The sequence below is a fragment of the Leopardus geoffroyi genome, chromosome C1, assembly GCF_018350155.1.
Source record: "Leopardus geoffroyi isolate Oge1 chromosome C1, O.geoffroyi_Oge1_pat1.0, whole genome shotgun sequence".
Taxonomy (NCBI): domain Eukaryota; kingdom Metazoa; phylum Chordata; class Mammalia; order Carnivora; family Felidae; genus Leopardus; species Leopardus geoffroyi.
Window position 1 is genome coordinate 117758913 of NC_059328.1, and position 17723 is coordinate 117776635.

The following is a 17723-nucleotide window of genomic DNA, read 5'->3' on the forward strand; positions in this document are numbered from 1 at the left end:
CCATCGGTGATTCCCGGTGAATCGATTTCCGGTCCCAGCGGTGTCACTAGACGAGTTTGTGCTTCGTGTCTCTGGACCTTGGCTTCCACATGTCTAAAAGGAACAGATTTGAACTATATGATCCCTCAAGCTTCTCCCAGTTCTATAATCAGAGAGGACTTTGAAGCTTTCCCCAACTCTGCAATAGTTAAACACGCACAGTGAACCACAAGAGATGAGGCCACGTTTGCCAAGGGCCCAGGGGGGAAACAGGAGCCGGAGCCACCAGCGCGGCCCTCAGGCACTTTCCTTCTCTGTGAGCAGAGGTCACCAACTCACACGCGCCAGCCAGAAACACACAGGGCGGGTCTGAAGTGGAAATGCGTGTGCGCCAGCCTCTACAACCCAGGGGGAGAGGCCAGGAGGTCCTTCCAGAAGGCTTCCAGAGCACAGGCCCTGGGCTGGGCCTCGAACGCTAATGTGAGATATGGCGGGGGCGGCCATGTTGGGGCTAATCGGGGCATCTGCTCTGATGCTGGACGGCAGCTGTTTTGAGTGACGTTTAGAGCGGCCTTTAGAGGACGGGGTCCGGGATACGCCAAAGGAATGGGCATTCAGACTCATGTCACTAATGTTTACTTTGTCAGTGCCCAGGCCCTCTGATAGCCGCTCTGCAAACGCTCTCCCATTTCTCCTCGTCGGAGCCAGATGTGGTTACCATTATTACCCCCAACTGATGGCCTTGGGAAAAGCTAGCCGGCTTGCTCCAGACACACATCTGGCAGTGGGGAGCAGGAAATAGCCCAGGTCCTTCCTACCACACTCCACTGAGGGCCAGAAGAAGCCTCCAACCCTCCCCTCTGCCCCAGGGGCCCCGGCCCTCCGGCACAGCCCTGGCACACAAGACCTCACTGGCCAGGGCATCGTGAGTCGCTCAGAGCTCCCCGGAAAAAGCCCGGGCGGTCGGACTGCGTCCCCCTCCCTGGGTGGACAGAGCTGTCAGCGAGGACCAAGCTCTGCTCTTGGAAAAAGTCTGATGGGAACTGGCTGTTCCATGTGACTGGGCCATTAAAACAAGCTCAGCCGCAGCACCAACGGCCATCCTGAAAATCACTTAAATAAGAATAATTGCCCATTTAGTCACACCTGAGTGCATCCTCCAGCCCAAGGCGAAAGTGTGTGGCCCCCGCAGAGCAGTTCGGGTAGGCTGGGAAGGCTGGGCCCGCTCGGCAAGTTCCAGAGGGCCTCAGGTGGGGGAGCCGGGGCCAAGGAGCAGGCCAGCCCAACTGACCCTGGTCTCACAAGGGCCTTGGCGACCTGAGAGGGAGGAGGCCACAACAGCCGACCAGCACACACTTGGCATAACGTCGTCAGACGCCGCTCACTCAGCAACCATTTGTCGGCCATCTGCCTTGCTGGGCCGGGGGTGCAATGGTGACCAACCAATGCCCTGCCCGTAGGGCATTCTAGCAGGAGGGCAAGAGGCAGAGAGAGGGCAGAGACACCAGGGTCTCGGAGGTACTTATCAAGGACGGGGCTCCAGGTGACTTGGGTACATTTCCTCACCCTGGGCACCTCAGCCAGAATGCTCACCACCTGATTCCTTTGCAGACTATGGTATTGGTGCGGCATTCCGGGACTGGCGGGGGGATGTGTCACCGCTGAGCAAAAACGTGCCTGGAAGCAACTTGCAAAGACGCCAACAGGGCCGGTGGACAAGATGAAGGGGTGGCCAGTGCAGTCGGAGGAACAGGGGCCCCCCCGCAGCAAGGAGCGATGTGCTGGGAGCCGCACCGTAACATGCAGGGCACAACGCTGCCCGCACTGACCAGCGGCACCCGGTTAGTGCCCCACCTCCAGGGATACACTCCATGCCTTGGGACCAACCGCATCCAAAGGCTTGGGAAGCCTGCTACACATACACATGCCCGGGGCCCCAGCCCCGGCGTGGGAGGGTCCGTTTCAGCAGGTCTGGAGTGTCCCGGGAATCCGCATTTATGACAGGTGTATCGCAGGATTCTGAGGCATGGCCAGTTTGGGCAACCTCTGGTCTGATCCCACCCTCCAGCATACAGGGGAGAAGGCTGAGTTAGCAAGGCCAGGGACCCACTAAGGTCGTCTACCCAGGACGGCCTGTGATAGTGAAGCAAAGCAGGACAGAAACTCAGGCCTGATTTCCAGCCCAGGGCTCCCTCCACCACTCTCAAGCAGGAAGACAACAGAAATCTGGTCTTCCTACAACCTGTCCGGCCTCAACAAGTCAACTAGCAAGAGTCGCCAGTGAAGGGGAGACTTTCTAAGTCAGGCGGAGCCTGCAGGCCTAGAAAAGGAAAACCGGTGATAGTTAACAAGGCAGAGACTGAACCGGCATCTCCACAAAGAGCTAACTTAGCGCCTGGCACTTTATGTTGCTAACGCAAGTAATTCTCACAACACCGTGATGTGGGTGCCATTATTGTGTCCATTTTACAGACGAGCAAACTGAGACACAGACCTGCCCAAGGTGAGCAGAGCTGGGCCTTACCCAGGTGGTATGGCTGCAGAGTCTGACCTGTTTCTTAATTTAACATTTTTTTTTTTTTAATTTATTTTTGAGACAGAGAGAGACAGAGCATGAACGGGGGAGGGTCAGAGAGAGAGGGAGACACAGAATCTGAAACAGGCTCCAGGCTCTGAGCTGTCAGCACAGAGCCCGACGCGGGGCTCGAACTCACGGACCGCGAGATCATGACCTGAGCCGAAGTCGGACGCTTAACCGACTGAGCCACCCAGGCGCCCTGAGTCTGACCTGTTTCTTAAGGCTACACCGTGCCACCTGTGAGGTACCCCGTGCCAGGCAGGTGTGAACACATCGTGTCTCCCACAATGTTTGTTCAGCAGCTCCCACTTTACACATGGAAAGTCACACTACGCCTCACGCAGCTAGAACACAGAGGGCCCTACAAGTGCACCAGAATCCCCACAGCTCGCTGGGCCCCACTCCCGGAACACTGCTCTGGGAGGCCTAGGGTGGGGTCCAACTCCCAGGGATGCTGATGCCACTCGTGGGGGACCACAGTGGGGGGACCCTGGCCCAGCACACAGTGGGCACTCTGCAACAGTTAGGTGTTAGCCACTGTAGGCGCCTCGCAGAATTTCTAAAGCCCGTCTGGCTGTTTGACCTCAGGGACTTAGCAAAGCTCTCGGACCGAGACCCGGCTCCAAGGTTTATGGCTCCAGACTTTCTGATCGTCCCAGCCCGGAGGCCTGAAGTGGCTGGGTCCCTGGGGCTCAGCTGAGGCACACAGACAGGTCCGGAAATATTTTTGGAAAGAAAATCCACTGCCGAGGAGGAAAATGCGACAGCATTTGGGCAGTTTCGGCGTAAAGCAATGAAAAACATCTGAATCAAATTGCCTTTAAAATTACGCCATTTTAAAAATTAAAGGGGGAAAAAAGCTCTGGGCCAAAATGTATTTTTTAAAGATTTATGGCCTCCAAAGTGTTAGCACCACAGCTAAAGTCGCCGGGAGAGGACCCGCCAGCCTCGGCTTCTGCCGTCTGCTCTCCGGAGCTGCTCCCGCCAGACAGGTGATTCACTGAAACCTTCCCCCAGTCTGACCACAGTGCTGCTTCCTCTCTGCTACTGCCCTGTTCCGCGGGCTCAGAGAGGTTGCAACTCTGAGTGGAAACGCCCAGCCCCCAGCACGTCCAGCCTCGTGGCACTCCAGGAGGTCAAGCAACAGAGGCCAGTCAAGCCACGTGACTTTTCGGGGCCCTCTGCAAATAAGTCACAGCCTCGAATCTCAAAGTCACAAAGAGCAGGTGCCGTTAGCCTCTTGGACAGATGTGTGACTTTCTGCAGCTGGGGCGGAGGCTGGACGATTACCACACGGTATCAGTGGGCTGGGCTTTAAGGCCCACGTCACCCACAAAGAGTGTAAAATCACAATCTGAAAGCAAATACCAAAAAAAGGCCTCTCACCACGTGACAGGGAAAGAGCCGGAGCCTCCGATCCCGCCCTCTGTTACAGCAGCTGGTGGCCTTGGGCAAGTCCCTTCCCTGCCTCATCGCTGTCTCTTTTATAAAATAGAGCCTTCAAACGCTCAGGAAACAGACGTGCCTGCCACTCTAGCCTGGTACCCAGCAGCTCCGTGTGCTGGGAGAGGGTCAACAAGAGGCTGTGGTAGAAGACAGCGGGGGCAGGCGGCCCTGATGTGTAGCGTTTGCCCATTTTCCTCCCGCAAGTCTTCCCGCTATGGCCAACTTTTAGTTACGAACTGAAGGTCGAGGACGGCAGGATTGGAAGATGTCTACACTCCACTCCCACAGGTTAGCAGCGGCTGGCTCCAGCACACCCCTGCTTTCAGAGGGAGTTACATTCGAATAGAAGGTTCTAAAAGGCTGACGGTCCCTGAGAACCACAGGGATGAGCTTCCCCTATGCATCGTCCATCACCCTGAGTCCCAACATCTGGACGGCCGTTGCTAAGGGTACTTCCGGGGAGTCTAAAGTTGTGAGAGACGTAAGACAGAATTTGCGTCCTGCTTTTTCTCGCTGTTGGAACGCAGTCACACCTCCCCACGTGACTGTAAAGTCTCCTGATGAACGTTTTCAGTGGCCACATAATGTTTTATTCAATAAACGTTCCATAGTTTGATTAATCAATCTCCTATCATCGAACACACAAGCTTACTGTTTCGTGGCTTATTACACGGTGGTCCAGAGGATGGCTGAGTCTTGTCTGAGGATGTCAGGAGCCCTGTGGTGAGCAGCACAGGGACAGCCTACAAACTGGCAGGGCTGCAAGGTGTCCAGCTGGGGCGGGCAGCCTGTAGTCCAGGCCAGCTCCTGACCCTCGGTCCCATCCCCTCGTCCCACCACCAATTCCAGGGCCTTCACCCCCACCACTGGAATTGTATGGCTTTGGCTCTAAGAGGGAACACACCTGTAGGTAGAAAGATTTCATTTCCACATTATTTTTCCACGGTGAAAGCTGGAAACAGCCTAAGTGTTCAAAGGCAGGAGATCGTCGCGAGATCATGAAGACTTTGGGTGACATCTGCCAAATGTTATCCGAACGTCCACCTCACGACACAGACTGGGAAAACAGGGCCCAGAGAGGAAAATGACATGGCCCCCAGGGATGTGGCTGGAATTAGGACCCAGGCCAGCCCCCTCTGGGCTGCACCGCTGGGCCTCCCTCACCCTGTCCTTGGAACACAGCCTCAAAGTCCAGGGCACCCATTCCGTGATACCCCTGGCCTTGCCCCATGCAGGCTCCTGCCTGACTCTTGGAGGGCCCTCCCCCACAAACTGTGCACACAGGGCCACGGGGAGCAGGAGCAGTGAAGAGGCTCCCCAGGGTCAGCTGCACCTGACCGGAGACTTGTTGCAATGACAGGTCTCAGCCAGCTCCGCTGGAACCGCATCAGCCAGGAGCTGCTCTGGGCTCAGGGAATGAGGGGATGGGGGCCTGCAGGAGTGGGTAGGGCCAGCATCCGAGGGGGCCGGTGCAGGTGGGGTAGAGCAGGGTTGGATGCCTCCGAGGAACCACTGCACCCCAAGCTATCTGCCTGTTGCCCGTCCCCCCAGCATCGAGATCCCCTCAGGCATCTGCCATTATTGCACATTGGTGACAATGAGGTCTGACGCTAGAGGGGCTTCCCCCCAATTACATCTCAATCACTGTGTAATTACTGCTTAAGTCTGTTCTCTGCTACTATGGCATGGCCGTAAATCTTGCCAGGTGGTAGTTCATGACCCACTCACAGCTCAGGAGAGGTAGACCCAGACCGTGGGGAGAACAGAGGCCCCGGGGCAGGCCAGAGATGCACGGAAGCCCAGGCTTGCCAGGGCTCACTGAGGCCTCGGAGACCCATGGATCTGTCCCGTAGGCAGAGGGACAGCTTGAGCAGTCACCACGGGGTAGGGGAAGCCTGACCCCAGGGAAGGAACAGATCACATGCAGACACGGCCAGGCCCAGGACAAGCCAGTCCTGTGACCAGGCAGCCTGGCCTCCCAGCCAGCCAGACTCCTACCCTCAGCCTCCCCTCCTTTGCTGACACCACCCTGTTGGAGGGCAGGGTGTCCACCTGGGGCTTTGGCTCCTACCTCCACCCCAGCTGGTCACACAAGAAGGGCCTGGACAGCCAGTCTCCAAGAGGGACAGGAGTCGAGGGGCATCACCCAGGTAGGGAGGCCAAAGGCTGGCCTCGGGTCTCCCCCTCCCGACCTGGGCCACACATCCTAATAATGACCTCCAACTTAGAATCATGAACAAAAATAAAACTAAATGTAGTAACCACACCCCGGAGGTCCTCTAGTTCACTCTTGGAACCACCAACTCCTTCCTCCCCGTCTGAGGGTCTCCCCGAGTCCCTGGGCTCCAGCCCCCAGCTACGCCCAGCGCGGGTCACGGACCAGGAGCACCAGCATCACCTGAGTTCTGGAGAGAAACGCAGAAACTCAGCCCTGCCCGACTTGCTAAACTGGGCTCTGCACTTCAGCAAGCCGCCCCCCACCCCCACCCCTGCCCTGCGTGTGCGCATCAAAGTGTGAGAGGCGCTGCCCATGCCTGCGCAACCACCCCGCAGAGGCAAATCTGTGCCTGAGCGGCAAGCAATAGGCCATGACTAAATGCACTTGAATAAAAAAGGGAAAGAGAAGAAATCTAAGACTCTCCACTCCTCCGAGACAGAAATAGTTTTGTGGCCTCCAGATGGACTGCGCGCACACAAGGGGAGGTCTCGCCTTCCCGCCAAACTTTCCCGACGGGATGCTGGCACGGACCAGTGGAAACCAGAGAGCATTTCTCTCCGGGGCAGTAAATGAGAGGCTGAGGCTTGTGGAGTTCTTCTGTTATAATTAAGTTGGCCAGAAATTCACCTAAGGATACTAAATTCTGTACCTGACCCTCTAATTACAGCCAGAGGGATCAGGAGACAATTACTTTCCAAAATAGTCCTTGGCAGGCCAGAGGCCCGAGGCCGTGTCTCTGGCACATCTCAAACGTGCCAACCGAACGCTCCCAGCGCCGCTCAGCAGACTGAGGGCGGCCGGATCCCCGAGAAACCTGCAGGCGAACGTCAAGGGGCCCGGGATCCCCGGGAGCAGGGGCGCCCTCCTCTTCGCCCCCCATAAACCCAGCATGCCTGCCTGGTGACATCGGCCACCGGCCTAATTAAATCCTAACGGGCTAATGAAAAACACCCCTGCCGCCCGCCGAGTGTGAAGAACACATAGTACCTCCTTGGGCAGCCACCGCTGCCGCGGCCGCCGTGGCCACCGCGAGAGCAGAGGCCTTCCTGCCCGGGTCGGGGAAAGCGACACCCTCCAGGCTCCCACTTTTGGCGTCTTTCTTCTCCGTGGCCGTGACTGAGGCAGACGTCTCCATCTTAGCCGCTCATGGTCTTGGGTGACAGCCCTTGAAGAAAAAGACAAAGACGCTCAGCACCACTGACTGCCCCCAGACCCAGCCGGGAAACGCCGACCCAGATTCACGGCCGCCGCACACTATGAAAGCTTAATTCTCTCATAATTGGGAAGGAGGGTTTAATTAATTTCGAGAATTATTAGTTCTGAGACTCATCTGGTCTTTTGAACGACCTCGCGGACAACAGCTGAGCGTCTGCGTTGCCTTCGACCCCAGATTTTTAAAAATCTGGGCAGCAAGTTCTACTTGGAGAAATGAAGTCAGGGGCAATGACCGCCAACTGGGCATCACAGGAAAATGAAAACAGAGTAACAATTCCTGAGTGGTCCTCAAAGAAAAGCCCTCTTTTAAAAAAAAATTTTTTTTAAGTTTATTTATTCTTGAGAGAGAGAGAGAGTGCAAGCAGGGGAGGGGGAGAGAGAGGGGGAGACACAGAATCTGAAGCAGGCTCCAGGCTCTGAGTTGTCAGCACAGAGCCCGATGTGGGGGCTCGAACTCACAAACCACGAGATCATGACCTGAGCCGAAGCCGGATGCTTAACCGACTGAGCCACCCAAGCGCCCCAGAAACGCTTTCGTTTTTCCTGTTCCTTCCCTGCTCACCAGGATCCACCTCTCGTGTACTTGTGTATATGTGTATTCATTCATTCATTCATTCATTCATTCAAACATTTTTTTCACCATTTATGCACTAGCACATATTCAGTCAACATAGTTTTCAGCCCCTATTATGTATCAGGCATTCTGTCTGGTGCCTGAAGGTACGGTCCACGGAGTTTACGTTCTACCTGGCAGAGACATGGTATATGGGCCAAGGGGGCAGGGAGAGGTGGAATAAATGTACATTTAGCTTCAGTTAGTGAGAGGTAATGTCAATAAAGCAAGCAAAGTGGAAGGACAGAGCAGGGCAGAGGGGCAGAGGGCCTGCCGCCTTCATCTCTGAGGTTGGAACGGGGTGCCACGTGAATCTGCCATGGAAGCCCAAGGCAGCCAGAGGGCAGAGGCAGGAGCCACAAAGCTGGATGGGCAGAGGCTGGCTCGTCTGAGGAACAGCAAGGAGAGTGCAGGCTCTGGAAGGTTTTGAGCAGATGGGGTGTATGACAGGTCTCACGGGGGTATCGGGGTCACTCTGCTGCCGTGTGAGAGCAGATCTGGGGGAAGGGGAACTACCAGAGAGGCCCAGGAAGACGTGATGGTGGTCTGAGATGGTGAATGGCGGGGATCACAGACTTTCCAGGGCTTGGACCGGGATGCAGGGCACAGGTAATGCTCCCTCTGCGGCTGAGTCCCGGGTCACAAGCAAGCCTTTCACTAATATGCCTCATCGCTGGCAGAAACTGCTAATTGAGCATTTGTTTCAAGTTACAGAATAGAGACACGAGCCAATCTTCTTAGAAGAGGAGTAGTGTCACAGGTGGCTCAGATTTTTGGCTGATGACCTGGATGAATGAATGGCCGTGCCATTGGCTGGGATGGGGTCCCACTGGGTGAGAAACTGGTTTGGGGCAGAGATCAGGAGCTCAGTCTGGGCCATGTTAAGTTGGAGTGCCTATTAAATCGCACAGAGGCTGTTGGAAACATAAGTTCAGAGCTCGGGGGAGAGGTAGAAGCTGGAGGGAGGAATATGACAGCCACCGCGCACGATCTCCGAGACAGAGGGTGGAAGCCAAGAAGAAAAGTTCCGGAAGAAAGTTCCAGAGCTGAAACATGGACATTCCAACATTTCCAGGAAAAGGAGAAGAAACCCGCCAAGGAGACTAAGCAGGAACTGCCAGTGGGAGAAAGGAGGAAACGACCACCAGGGGAGCGTGGGGGGCTGGAAGCCAAGGCAGGAGTGAAACAGCCTGAAGAGGGGGAACAATCAGCTCCCTCCTAAGCTACTGAGAGATGGGAGACAGTGAAGCCTGAGGGCTGACCCGTTTCGGTCGCACGTGGCGACCAGGGTCCCTGAGTGGAGGTAGGAAAAACAGAGGCACAAACAATTTCGTCAGGAAGCTTTGCCATAAAAGCCAAACATAACGCAACAACTGGAGAGTCCGGAGGTCCGCGGTTGGGGCGGCAGAAAGGAGGCGGGGCTGGTTCGCAGGCCGGTGGGAAGGGAATGTTCTGGTAGGGAGCCCGTGGGTCACAGCAGGGCAGAGACCAAAGGCAGTGGTCAGCTCCATCCCCGGGTGCCTCGAGGTTAGATCCACATCTTCAGGTCCAGAATTTCATCTTGTTAGATCCGCACAAAACTCATGTGTCTAGGTGGAAAATGGGAAAAGCCCAGAACGACGGATGTGATGTATCAGAGACGGTCCACGGTCCTGCTGGCCTGCCAGGGGAAAACAACCCGCGTCCTGGACCGCCTGGTTTTGTCTGCACACACCGGCCTGTCCCGCTTCCTCAAACTTTCAAAACTCCCTGTCAAGAAAACCCAAGGCCGATGGGGGACAGAGAAATCTCCCTGCGGATTCTGGTGAGTTATGGGGTTTCCTTCGGCCCCGAGTCTATTTGTGTCATCTGGCTATGGGAACCGCTCACCGGCGACATACCCCGGCCCGCGCCCGCTCCGCCTTCTCGGCCCCCTCAGCCCGGCCACCCGGCTGCACCAAACCCACATCTCACTGCATTCTTCCTCTGGCCAAGGCCGCGCTGAACCCCCGTGGCTTTTAGGTAAAGTCTTCCTGTAGACTCCCCTGCCCACATCTCCTTCCCACCCAGACAGGTGTGACTAGCCCAATCCTGTCTGCCACCAGGCCCCCGCTCAAGCCATGCCACCCACCTGCAGTCCTTCACCCTTTCTCTGTGGACCCCTACTCTTCCTTCAAGATGCCACTCGGATATCAGCTCCTCTGGGAAGCCCCCCAACTCCTCCCCAGTTCCAGTCACTTCTGCTTTGGGATTTCTGCACCAACCCAGCACCCTTAGGTTGTAATCATCACCTCCAGGTCAAGCTGACACAGGGCAAACGCTCAGAAACGCCTGGCAGAGGGAATGGACCTTTGTGGCAGGAAACCACAGCTCTTTGAAATGCAAGTGGTTTTGTGAACAGCCTGGGTTTTCCTCCCCAGAAGCTCAGGTAAAGGAATATTTAGGCCCAACGTTGAAACACACCTTGAATTTGGAAGTAAGGACAAAAATAACAATAACAGCTGGAACAACAAAACTTTAATAAGCATTTACCGTGTGCCAAACACCTTACGGGAAGGATCTCATTTAATCCTCACATTTTACATAGGAAGAAACCAACGCTCAGAGAAGTTGAGTAACTGGCTCTAAGACTCACAGTTAGAGGCGGCCGTGCCAGGCCTTGAGCCCAGGCTGTCTGGCCCCGAAGCCGTACTCTCAAGCACCACAGTGAGCTGTCCCTTGCGTAAGGACACAACAGTGCTAAGGGATTTACCCCGGAATCCCCTGGAAGGCATAAGGTAACCGTTGAGCCCTTCGGGTATGGGGAGCACTGTGCCAGGAGCCCAGGGGACCCAAGAAGCAAGTTTTGGCATGGCTCCCGCCAATCCCGTATATCCAAGGTAGTGACACCGGTGGATAGAGACCACCAGTCAAGGGTGGGCCAAAGCTGAGGCTCTTTCGGGGCTGTGTGCAAACACCGCGACTGGGCTATGTGCCTGTCTGCTGGAGCCGTCCAGGGTAGGCGGTCGTACATTCATTCGCTAACCCTTTACTCAACACTTCTTCACTGATGACCAGCTTCATGCCTCACCTGCACTAGGCTGGGAGCTGGCGAGGCCCTGCACGACCCCTAAATGAATTAGGTGTCCTTGCCCAGGGATGGGATACTCCCCCAACACGTCACGGTCGTGACCTGCTACACCCCCACCTGGCTTCCTGCTTGACTGTGACCTCATCCAGGGCACGGCTGGGCCTTGCATCCCTAGGTCCCCGCTGAGCAGATACTCAGAACCCTTGCCGATGGGTAAGGTGGGCACAGGGAACCAGGCCTGCGTCTGGAGGGCATGGGGCTCAGTGGACCAGAAACCAGCAGAGGACTCCAGGCGCCCACAGCGTCGGCGCATGAGACCAAACCCCAGCTCCAGCCCCAGTGCCGGGCTGGCAGACCCCCGAGGCATGGATCCAACCCTATCCGAATGCAGATGGGGAGTCTGAGCCCAACAAGTCAGAACCTTCGGACTTTAGCGTCAGAGATCTCAAGAAAAGAAGGAGGCTCAAGAAGGGACGGTGTCAATTTGCTAAGGGACACGAGGAGACTAGAAGAGGAGCAGAAGACTGCGGGTTTTCTTGGAGACCAGCAGCTGTAGCTCCCTGACGCCAGCCTCCTGCCCTGTTCCGCTGGCAGAGTGGGTGTCACCAACCCAGTGCTTACAGAGGAGGAAGTGAGCCCCCCGGGGCCACTTTCCACAGAGGGAAGAGGGCCAGGGCCCCGGACAGTATCGCCGCGTGAAGCCTCAGGGTGTGGCCAGCACAGGACCAGGGTGAACAGCGTGCAGGAGGAAAGGGTATTTATTGAGATTCCCACTCTCCAGACTGCCTTCTGTGGCCCAGGAACAGATGTGCACACAGAAGCCCTGGGGTTCCTTGGATGCCCACGGGGGACCGACCCAGCCAGGGGGAGCGCAGACAGCCCCCCGCCCCGTGCCACGGGCATGATCTTCAGCACATCAGCCGCTGCCCTCCGCTTCCCTCCCCTCCCAGGAGGGGAAGGCCGTAGACAGAGCCAAGAGGCTGCGTAAATCACGGGAATTAGTGGGATTAGCACAATTTCTGGGTAAACACCAGGCGCCCAGGGTCCCAGGCAGCCACTTTCACTCCCTGAAGCTCCTCCGAGCCTTGTCAACAAGCTCACCTGGGCCCCCAGAGGCCATCTGGGGACAGCAGCGGGGGGCCCGGAGGGGGGGCGTCCCACACCTCAGCTGGGGGGGTGCCACGGTCTGCGCCGAAATCCCACGGGCCCCACCAAAGGCTCCACAACAGAAAGGGCTGGGAGCACAGCACTCGCCAGGGGGAGGAGGAGAGGCAACACCCCCACTGCACCTGGGGAAGTCACACTGCTCTAGCGTGTTCGAACAACTCCCCAGAGGACATGTAACCACACTGCCCAGGTTCTGCTAAGGGAAGAGGATGCACTGGACCCGAGGCCAGGAGGAGCCCCTTTGCACTAGTCACCTACCCTCGAGGGCCTCGGCACCTCCTGGGGGTCCTGGCATCCCCGAGAAGCCCTGCAGGCATCCCTGGACCCTCTCCCCGAGGCTCTGATTCCACAGGTCCCGGCAGAAGATCAGGGACAAAATATGACATTCTGTAAAAAGTTCCATGGGTATTTGTGATGCACAGACGGGTTTAGAGAAAGCTTCACGGGGGTGCCACTTAGAAGGTGGCTTCCAGATCATTTACAAATTATTCCAAATAATTGACAAGTTCCAGTTAATGCAAGGCTGCATGACCCCGAGGGAAAAAATACATTTTACCTCTGCTAACTTGGAAGTGGAAGTTGGTGTCCCTCAGGCACGGGCACAGACGAGCCACAGTGCCTCTGAGCCTGCCACCGGCACACGTCACAGATGTGTTCATGCCATGGCACAGAGCATCACCTGTGCTCACCACAGCTTAAGGTCACCATTAGACCCCAGTGACCTTGCAGCCTGAGCCGGCAAGGGAGCCCACGCATGACTATAGCACAGACGTGGCGCCTTTAACATTTGGTTATTGCTTTCAATAGCATCGGTTTCTCCCGTAACCCACCCCGTGTGTTTTTATTCTCTGCATTTTATTCTCTGCGTTCTGTGTTTTTACTCTATGCATCCTCATTCCGAGGAGGGGTCCACGGCACAGAAGAGGTTAAGAACTCTCAGGGAAAGGACTAGCTTGAAGAATAAATTAATAATCAGAGCAGAATGAGCGAATCACTCCGAAACCTGCAATCCCAGACACCCTCCCGCCACCTGGCTGCTTTGAACTCCTCTAACGAGTGAGTCACAGGAATTAGAGCGTCTTCCCCGGGCGAAATCAATCTCCAGGAGAGAGATGAAACCTCGCCTCCCAGCCCTCGCAGCCACCTCGGGGCCGTGGGGTTCTCACCTCCTCTGATCTCGGCCATGCTGCGTGTGCACCCAGACCCCACACGCGGGGACACGCAAGGGCACACGCAGCAACCACGACCACATGCACAGCCACACGCGTGCACAAGCACCCGGTCACATGTGCACAGATGATCCCATACCACACACACACGCATTCACACACACAGCCACACGCAGCACACACAGTTACATGTAGAGACACACAGACCCACACACACAAATACACCGGAGATAATAAGTACCTGCCCTGCCTTGATCGGACTTATTTTTAAGATCAAATGAGATAAAACAGGTGAAATTTCCCGAAGTGAAAGACGCACTGTCAGTGCAGCAAAGATTAAAGATAACGATAATTACAAGCTCATTATGACTCAAAAGAGACCGGCAGACTCCCCCACCCCAGTTGTGGCCCCAAGGTCCTGAGGCCGCGTCCTGTACCGGCCCCGAGTGACCGAGAACCAGCCATTGGCTCTCCTATCACTTGGGCACTGCCATCTGGACCCAGGGAGTGCCAGTCCAAGACCACAGGGCAGAGGCCAGCCACACAACTGACTCTCCAGGTGGGAGGCATGAGGATGTGTGCGTCCTCGCAGCCCCACTGCCCCACCTGGGCCCAAACTGACACTCCCCCCGTCTTGTAGGGGAAGAGGGAGTGGGTGGGGTGAGCGTTCCCCAGGACTATACCAAGCCAGGAACCCCCTGCTTGCCCTTCACAGCAGGAGATAAAATAATCCTATTTTAAAACAGGTATGCATTTTATTCTCCCAGCATGAGACGTGCGTAGGCTTGGACCAGTGCAGTCCACATCAGCTGTGTGTCTTTGGCGGTGTTACTTCCCCTCTCTGAGCCTCCGTTTCCTCCCCTGGAACACGGAGTCTCCTTCCTACCTCCCAGGGTGGTTGAGAGGAACAGTCAACCTTCCCAGGATGGTTGTTAACACAAGTCACAGCAGCAGCCCCACAAACACTGGGTCCCCGGTGGGGACTGGCCAGGCAGGGGAACCTCTGCAGGCAGGCACTCGTCTCCAAGAAGACATCACCTGCCTTCAGTGGCCCAGGGTGGCAGCTGGGGCTTCTGCGTACTTGCACCTGCCTGTAGGACCTCAGGCCTAAGCTGCATCTGCTTCTGACTTCTCTGTCCACCTGCCTTGTCTCTGCATGTGGGCTCAGAGCCTCTGCGACACAGCTCCACTGGGACCCAGCAAGCAGCAAACCATCTCTAACAAAACCCAGACGAGGGGCTCCAGGCCTGGGTCCAGGCAGGGCTGGAGATGTGACTGCCTTCCCACCACCAGAGGGGGTGGGGGAAGACACAGCCATGCCCCTGCCCTGTCCCTTGGCTCCTTGTCCCTGTCCTTGGCCTGCCAAGTCCCTTGGTGACTTGGGGAGGACCACACACTCCTGCCTGGGCTGGCCCCCGGTACCATCCTGGCCGGCGGTGCCCACAGGCCCCTGGGGGAGAGCAATCTTGGAAGGGGAAATCAGAGCCTGCAGGAGATCCCTGGGACCCTGGCCTGGTCAGATATGGGATAAGAGGCCAGACCATGGGGTCCCAGCTCCCTGAGCCCGTGGACAGTGAGAGGTCGTACAGTCCCTCCCAAGGTGATCGGGAACCTCGCACGTATCAATGCGCGCAGGGTGCCGGCACGCGATAGCTGCTCCTTACCAGGCACAGACACCTGTCTCCACGTGCGTGTGGCACATACTGTCCAGCCTGCTGCTGGGTGCACTGTGGGGACAGCAAAAGAGGACACAACTGGAAAAAAAAAAGCGCTCTTCTAGAACCCCCGCCCTCCCCACGGATACACCATGTGGGGCTCTCACTACTTACTATGTGGCACAGAGGAAGAAGAGTCCCTCAAACTGCTCCATCATTCCTTGGTCCCCTGCTCTGCCCAGCAGCGTCCCACCTACTAGGAGCCACATTACCGGAGAAAGGAAAGATCAGAAGCTTCCAGCACCTGTAGGTGCCCACACGAGGAGAGCTCCTCTCGTCGCGTGATCACAGTGCCAGCCACCGTAACCCTTGAGGGGCCGATATGATCCTTGCTTTACAATGAAACCCAGGCCCAGAGAGGGTGAGCAACCTGCCCAAAGTCACAGAGTTAACACGTAGCAGCACTGCTGTTCCAATGCAGGCCCGTTCGATTCTGAAGGCCACACGTTTTTTTACTCCAACCAAATCTGCTGAGTGTGTCGAAGCCCGCCACGTGCAAGGAATATCACAGAGGGGTCAAAAGGCACAAAGCAGTTTATAGAGTTCACCGAAGGCTAAGCCGGTCTGTGCCAAATGCCAAGTAAGTAGCAGGGACTTTCGGGCCGGAGAAGCTCAGGGCTACTGACTGGGGACGTCAGAGGGGGCTTACAGATGACCACAGATCTGCCTTGTGGCTTCAAGACAGGGAATGAAAGGTCTTGACCTTGGCCTGCAGAGGGGAGAGGGAAGGGCACTCCAGGGGCAGAGGCATGTGCTCTGGGCACACTGCGGGCAGAGAGGAAAAAGAAAGGGGAGCATTCTCACAGGGAGAGAGGAGGTCTCCCTCCCAGGGACAGACCAGGTCGAGGGGGAGCTGCAGGCCCTGACAGGGTCTCTGGGAAGGGCAGGCCAGAGGGAGACAGGTTTAGGAAGAATGCACTTCCTTGCTTCCCGAGTCTCGAACCCACTTCGGCCATGCAACAGGGCCAGCCCGGCTCCCACCAACCATCCCAGCTGCTTCCAGAGGCTTCAGACTAGAGGCCTGAAAAGCTCTAGGGCAAAACCCTCACCCTCCCATCATGGCCAGGGTGGGGCACCAGGCAAACATCACTCTCCTAGCGGGTGCACCTGCTTCTTTATCACTCCTAGAATGGATTTTTCCAAGTACGAAAGCTCCCTAATTTGCCCAGCCCCTGGGCTCGCTGGCTTTCAGGAAAACAGATAATTAACCCTAATTCACTGACTTGCTGGGCCGGAACGGCAGCCAGGGAGGGCCCTGATGGGAAATACGGGCCCCTGCCGGGGCAGCCAGCCTCAGATAAGGAGAGATGGGTATCAGGACTGGAGCTGGGCAAGAGGCTTTTTTTTTTTTTTTTCCTGGGAAGATACGGGTAAGAGCTACTTCGTGATTGACACTTCAGATGGCATCGAAATGGCCTTTTGCTTGCATTTGGGTTTTTTCCCTCAAAGTACCAGGTCATGGCCATGCCCCCTGGCCTTGCATCATCCCCATGCTGTCCTGCCCAGAACATTCTTTCCTCTCTGCTCTACACAAGGAAGCCCTGCTGTAAAACCCAGGAAGCCTGCCCTAATGGGACTCCCACCCAGGGTCCTGCTCGGACCCGATCAACCTCCCCGTGCTGCTTCTGAAACTTTCGGGGGGGTGGTCATATCCGCTGCAGGCACGTGCAGAGGGAGCATGCTGAGCGAGGACTCTGGAGAAAACTGACCACATTAGAATCCCAGCTCCACATCGAGCTACGGACAAGAACATACTTCTCACTGAGCCTCAGTTTTCCCATCTGTGTAATGGGGGTGACACAGCACCTCCCTCAAGGTAAGGATCAGAAGCACATGCGTGCCCCAGCTCAAACGAACGTTCGCTGCAGTATCGTGTCAGCCCAGGCAAGCCTGCCCGCCTGCGGCAGGAAGACCCGTCCTGGGCCGCGCTGGGGGGCCAACCCACCCACAGGAGGGGCTGTCAGGGACTGGACGAGGCGGCCCCGTCACAGCCCCTTCCTCTCTCTCCCTCTACACACCCAAGTGCCTGTGCCTCTGGGGTCTCACGTGCAAGCTCTCAGGTTGGCATCTTTGTGTAATGTGCCATCCTGCTTGACTGCAAAGGCCTATGGTCCGTCCCCTTCCTCCGTGTCGAAGTCCACCTCCATGGAGAGCAGCAGAAGCTCCGGAGGACCGGGGTCTCTCTCTCACCCCCGCCCCCCCGCCCCCAACCAGCACAGCGCCAGCAGAGGCAAGCTCCCAACTTGGCTCCCATGAGGAGGCCGCCGTCTGCGAGGCGGACAAGGGGCCCGCTGTGCGGCCGCCCCGCCAGACCCAGATATTTTAACAGCTGCATTGTGTGTTTCTGAGGCGCAATTCCTGAGCGGGGAAGAAAAACAAGCTTCGCCTCTGCCCCAAGGAGGGAAAACAGACTGCCCCGGGCAGGCTGCAGGCAGGGGAGAAGGGCTCCGCGGGGGCCCAGGGCTGCAGAGGGCATGACCGGGAACAGGCCTGACACACAGCAGCTGCGGGCAGCAAGGCCCCCCGTGTGGACCCCCTTCGCCCAAGACTTGGGGAGGGAAGGCAGGGACAGAG

The 17723-nt window shown here is 56.8% G+C and overlaps 1 protein-coding gene and 1 long non-coding RNA gene across 3 annotated transcripts in view; one reads left to right on the plus strand and one right to left on the minus strand.

The window, feature by feature from the left end:
• GLI2 (GLI family zinc finger 2) overlaps positions 1 to 17723 on the minus strand; it is a 257356-nt gene that overhangs the window by 180083 nt on the left and 59550 nt on the right. Inside the window, exon 2 of one of the 2 annotated variants that reach the window (XM_045479495.1) lies at positions 7209 to 7386. In XM_045479495.1, coding sequence (XP_045335451.1) covers positions 7209 to 7356 — 148 coding nt within the window. In that variant the 5' untranslated portion in view covers positions 7357 to 7386. Of the gene's footprint in view, positions 1 to 7208; positions 7387 to 17723 lie in introns of those variants that run through there. The other variant, XM_045479497.1, reaches the window with a different exon arrangement.
• LOC123598788 lies at positions 8840 to 17152 on the plus strand. The gene is made up of 3 exons (XR_006712785.1): positions 8840 to 8852; positions 11695 to 11697; positions 15897 to 17152. It is a non-coding gene; the product is annotated as an uncharacterized LOC123598788 (long non-coding RNA).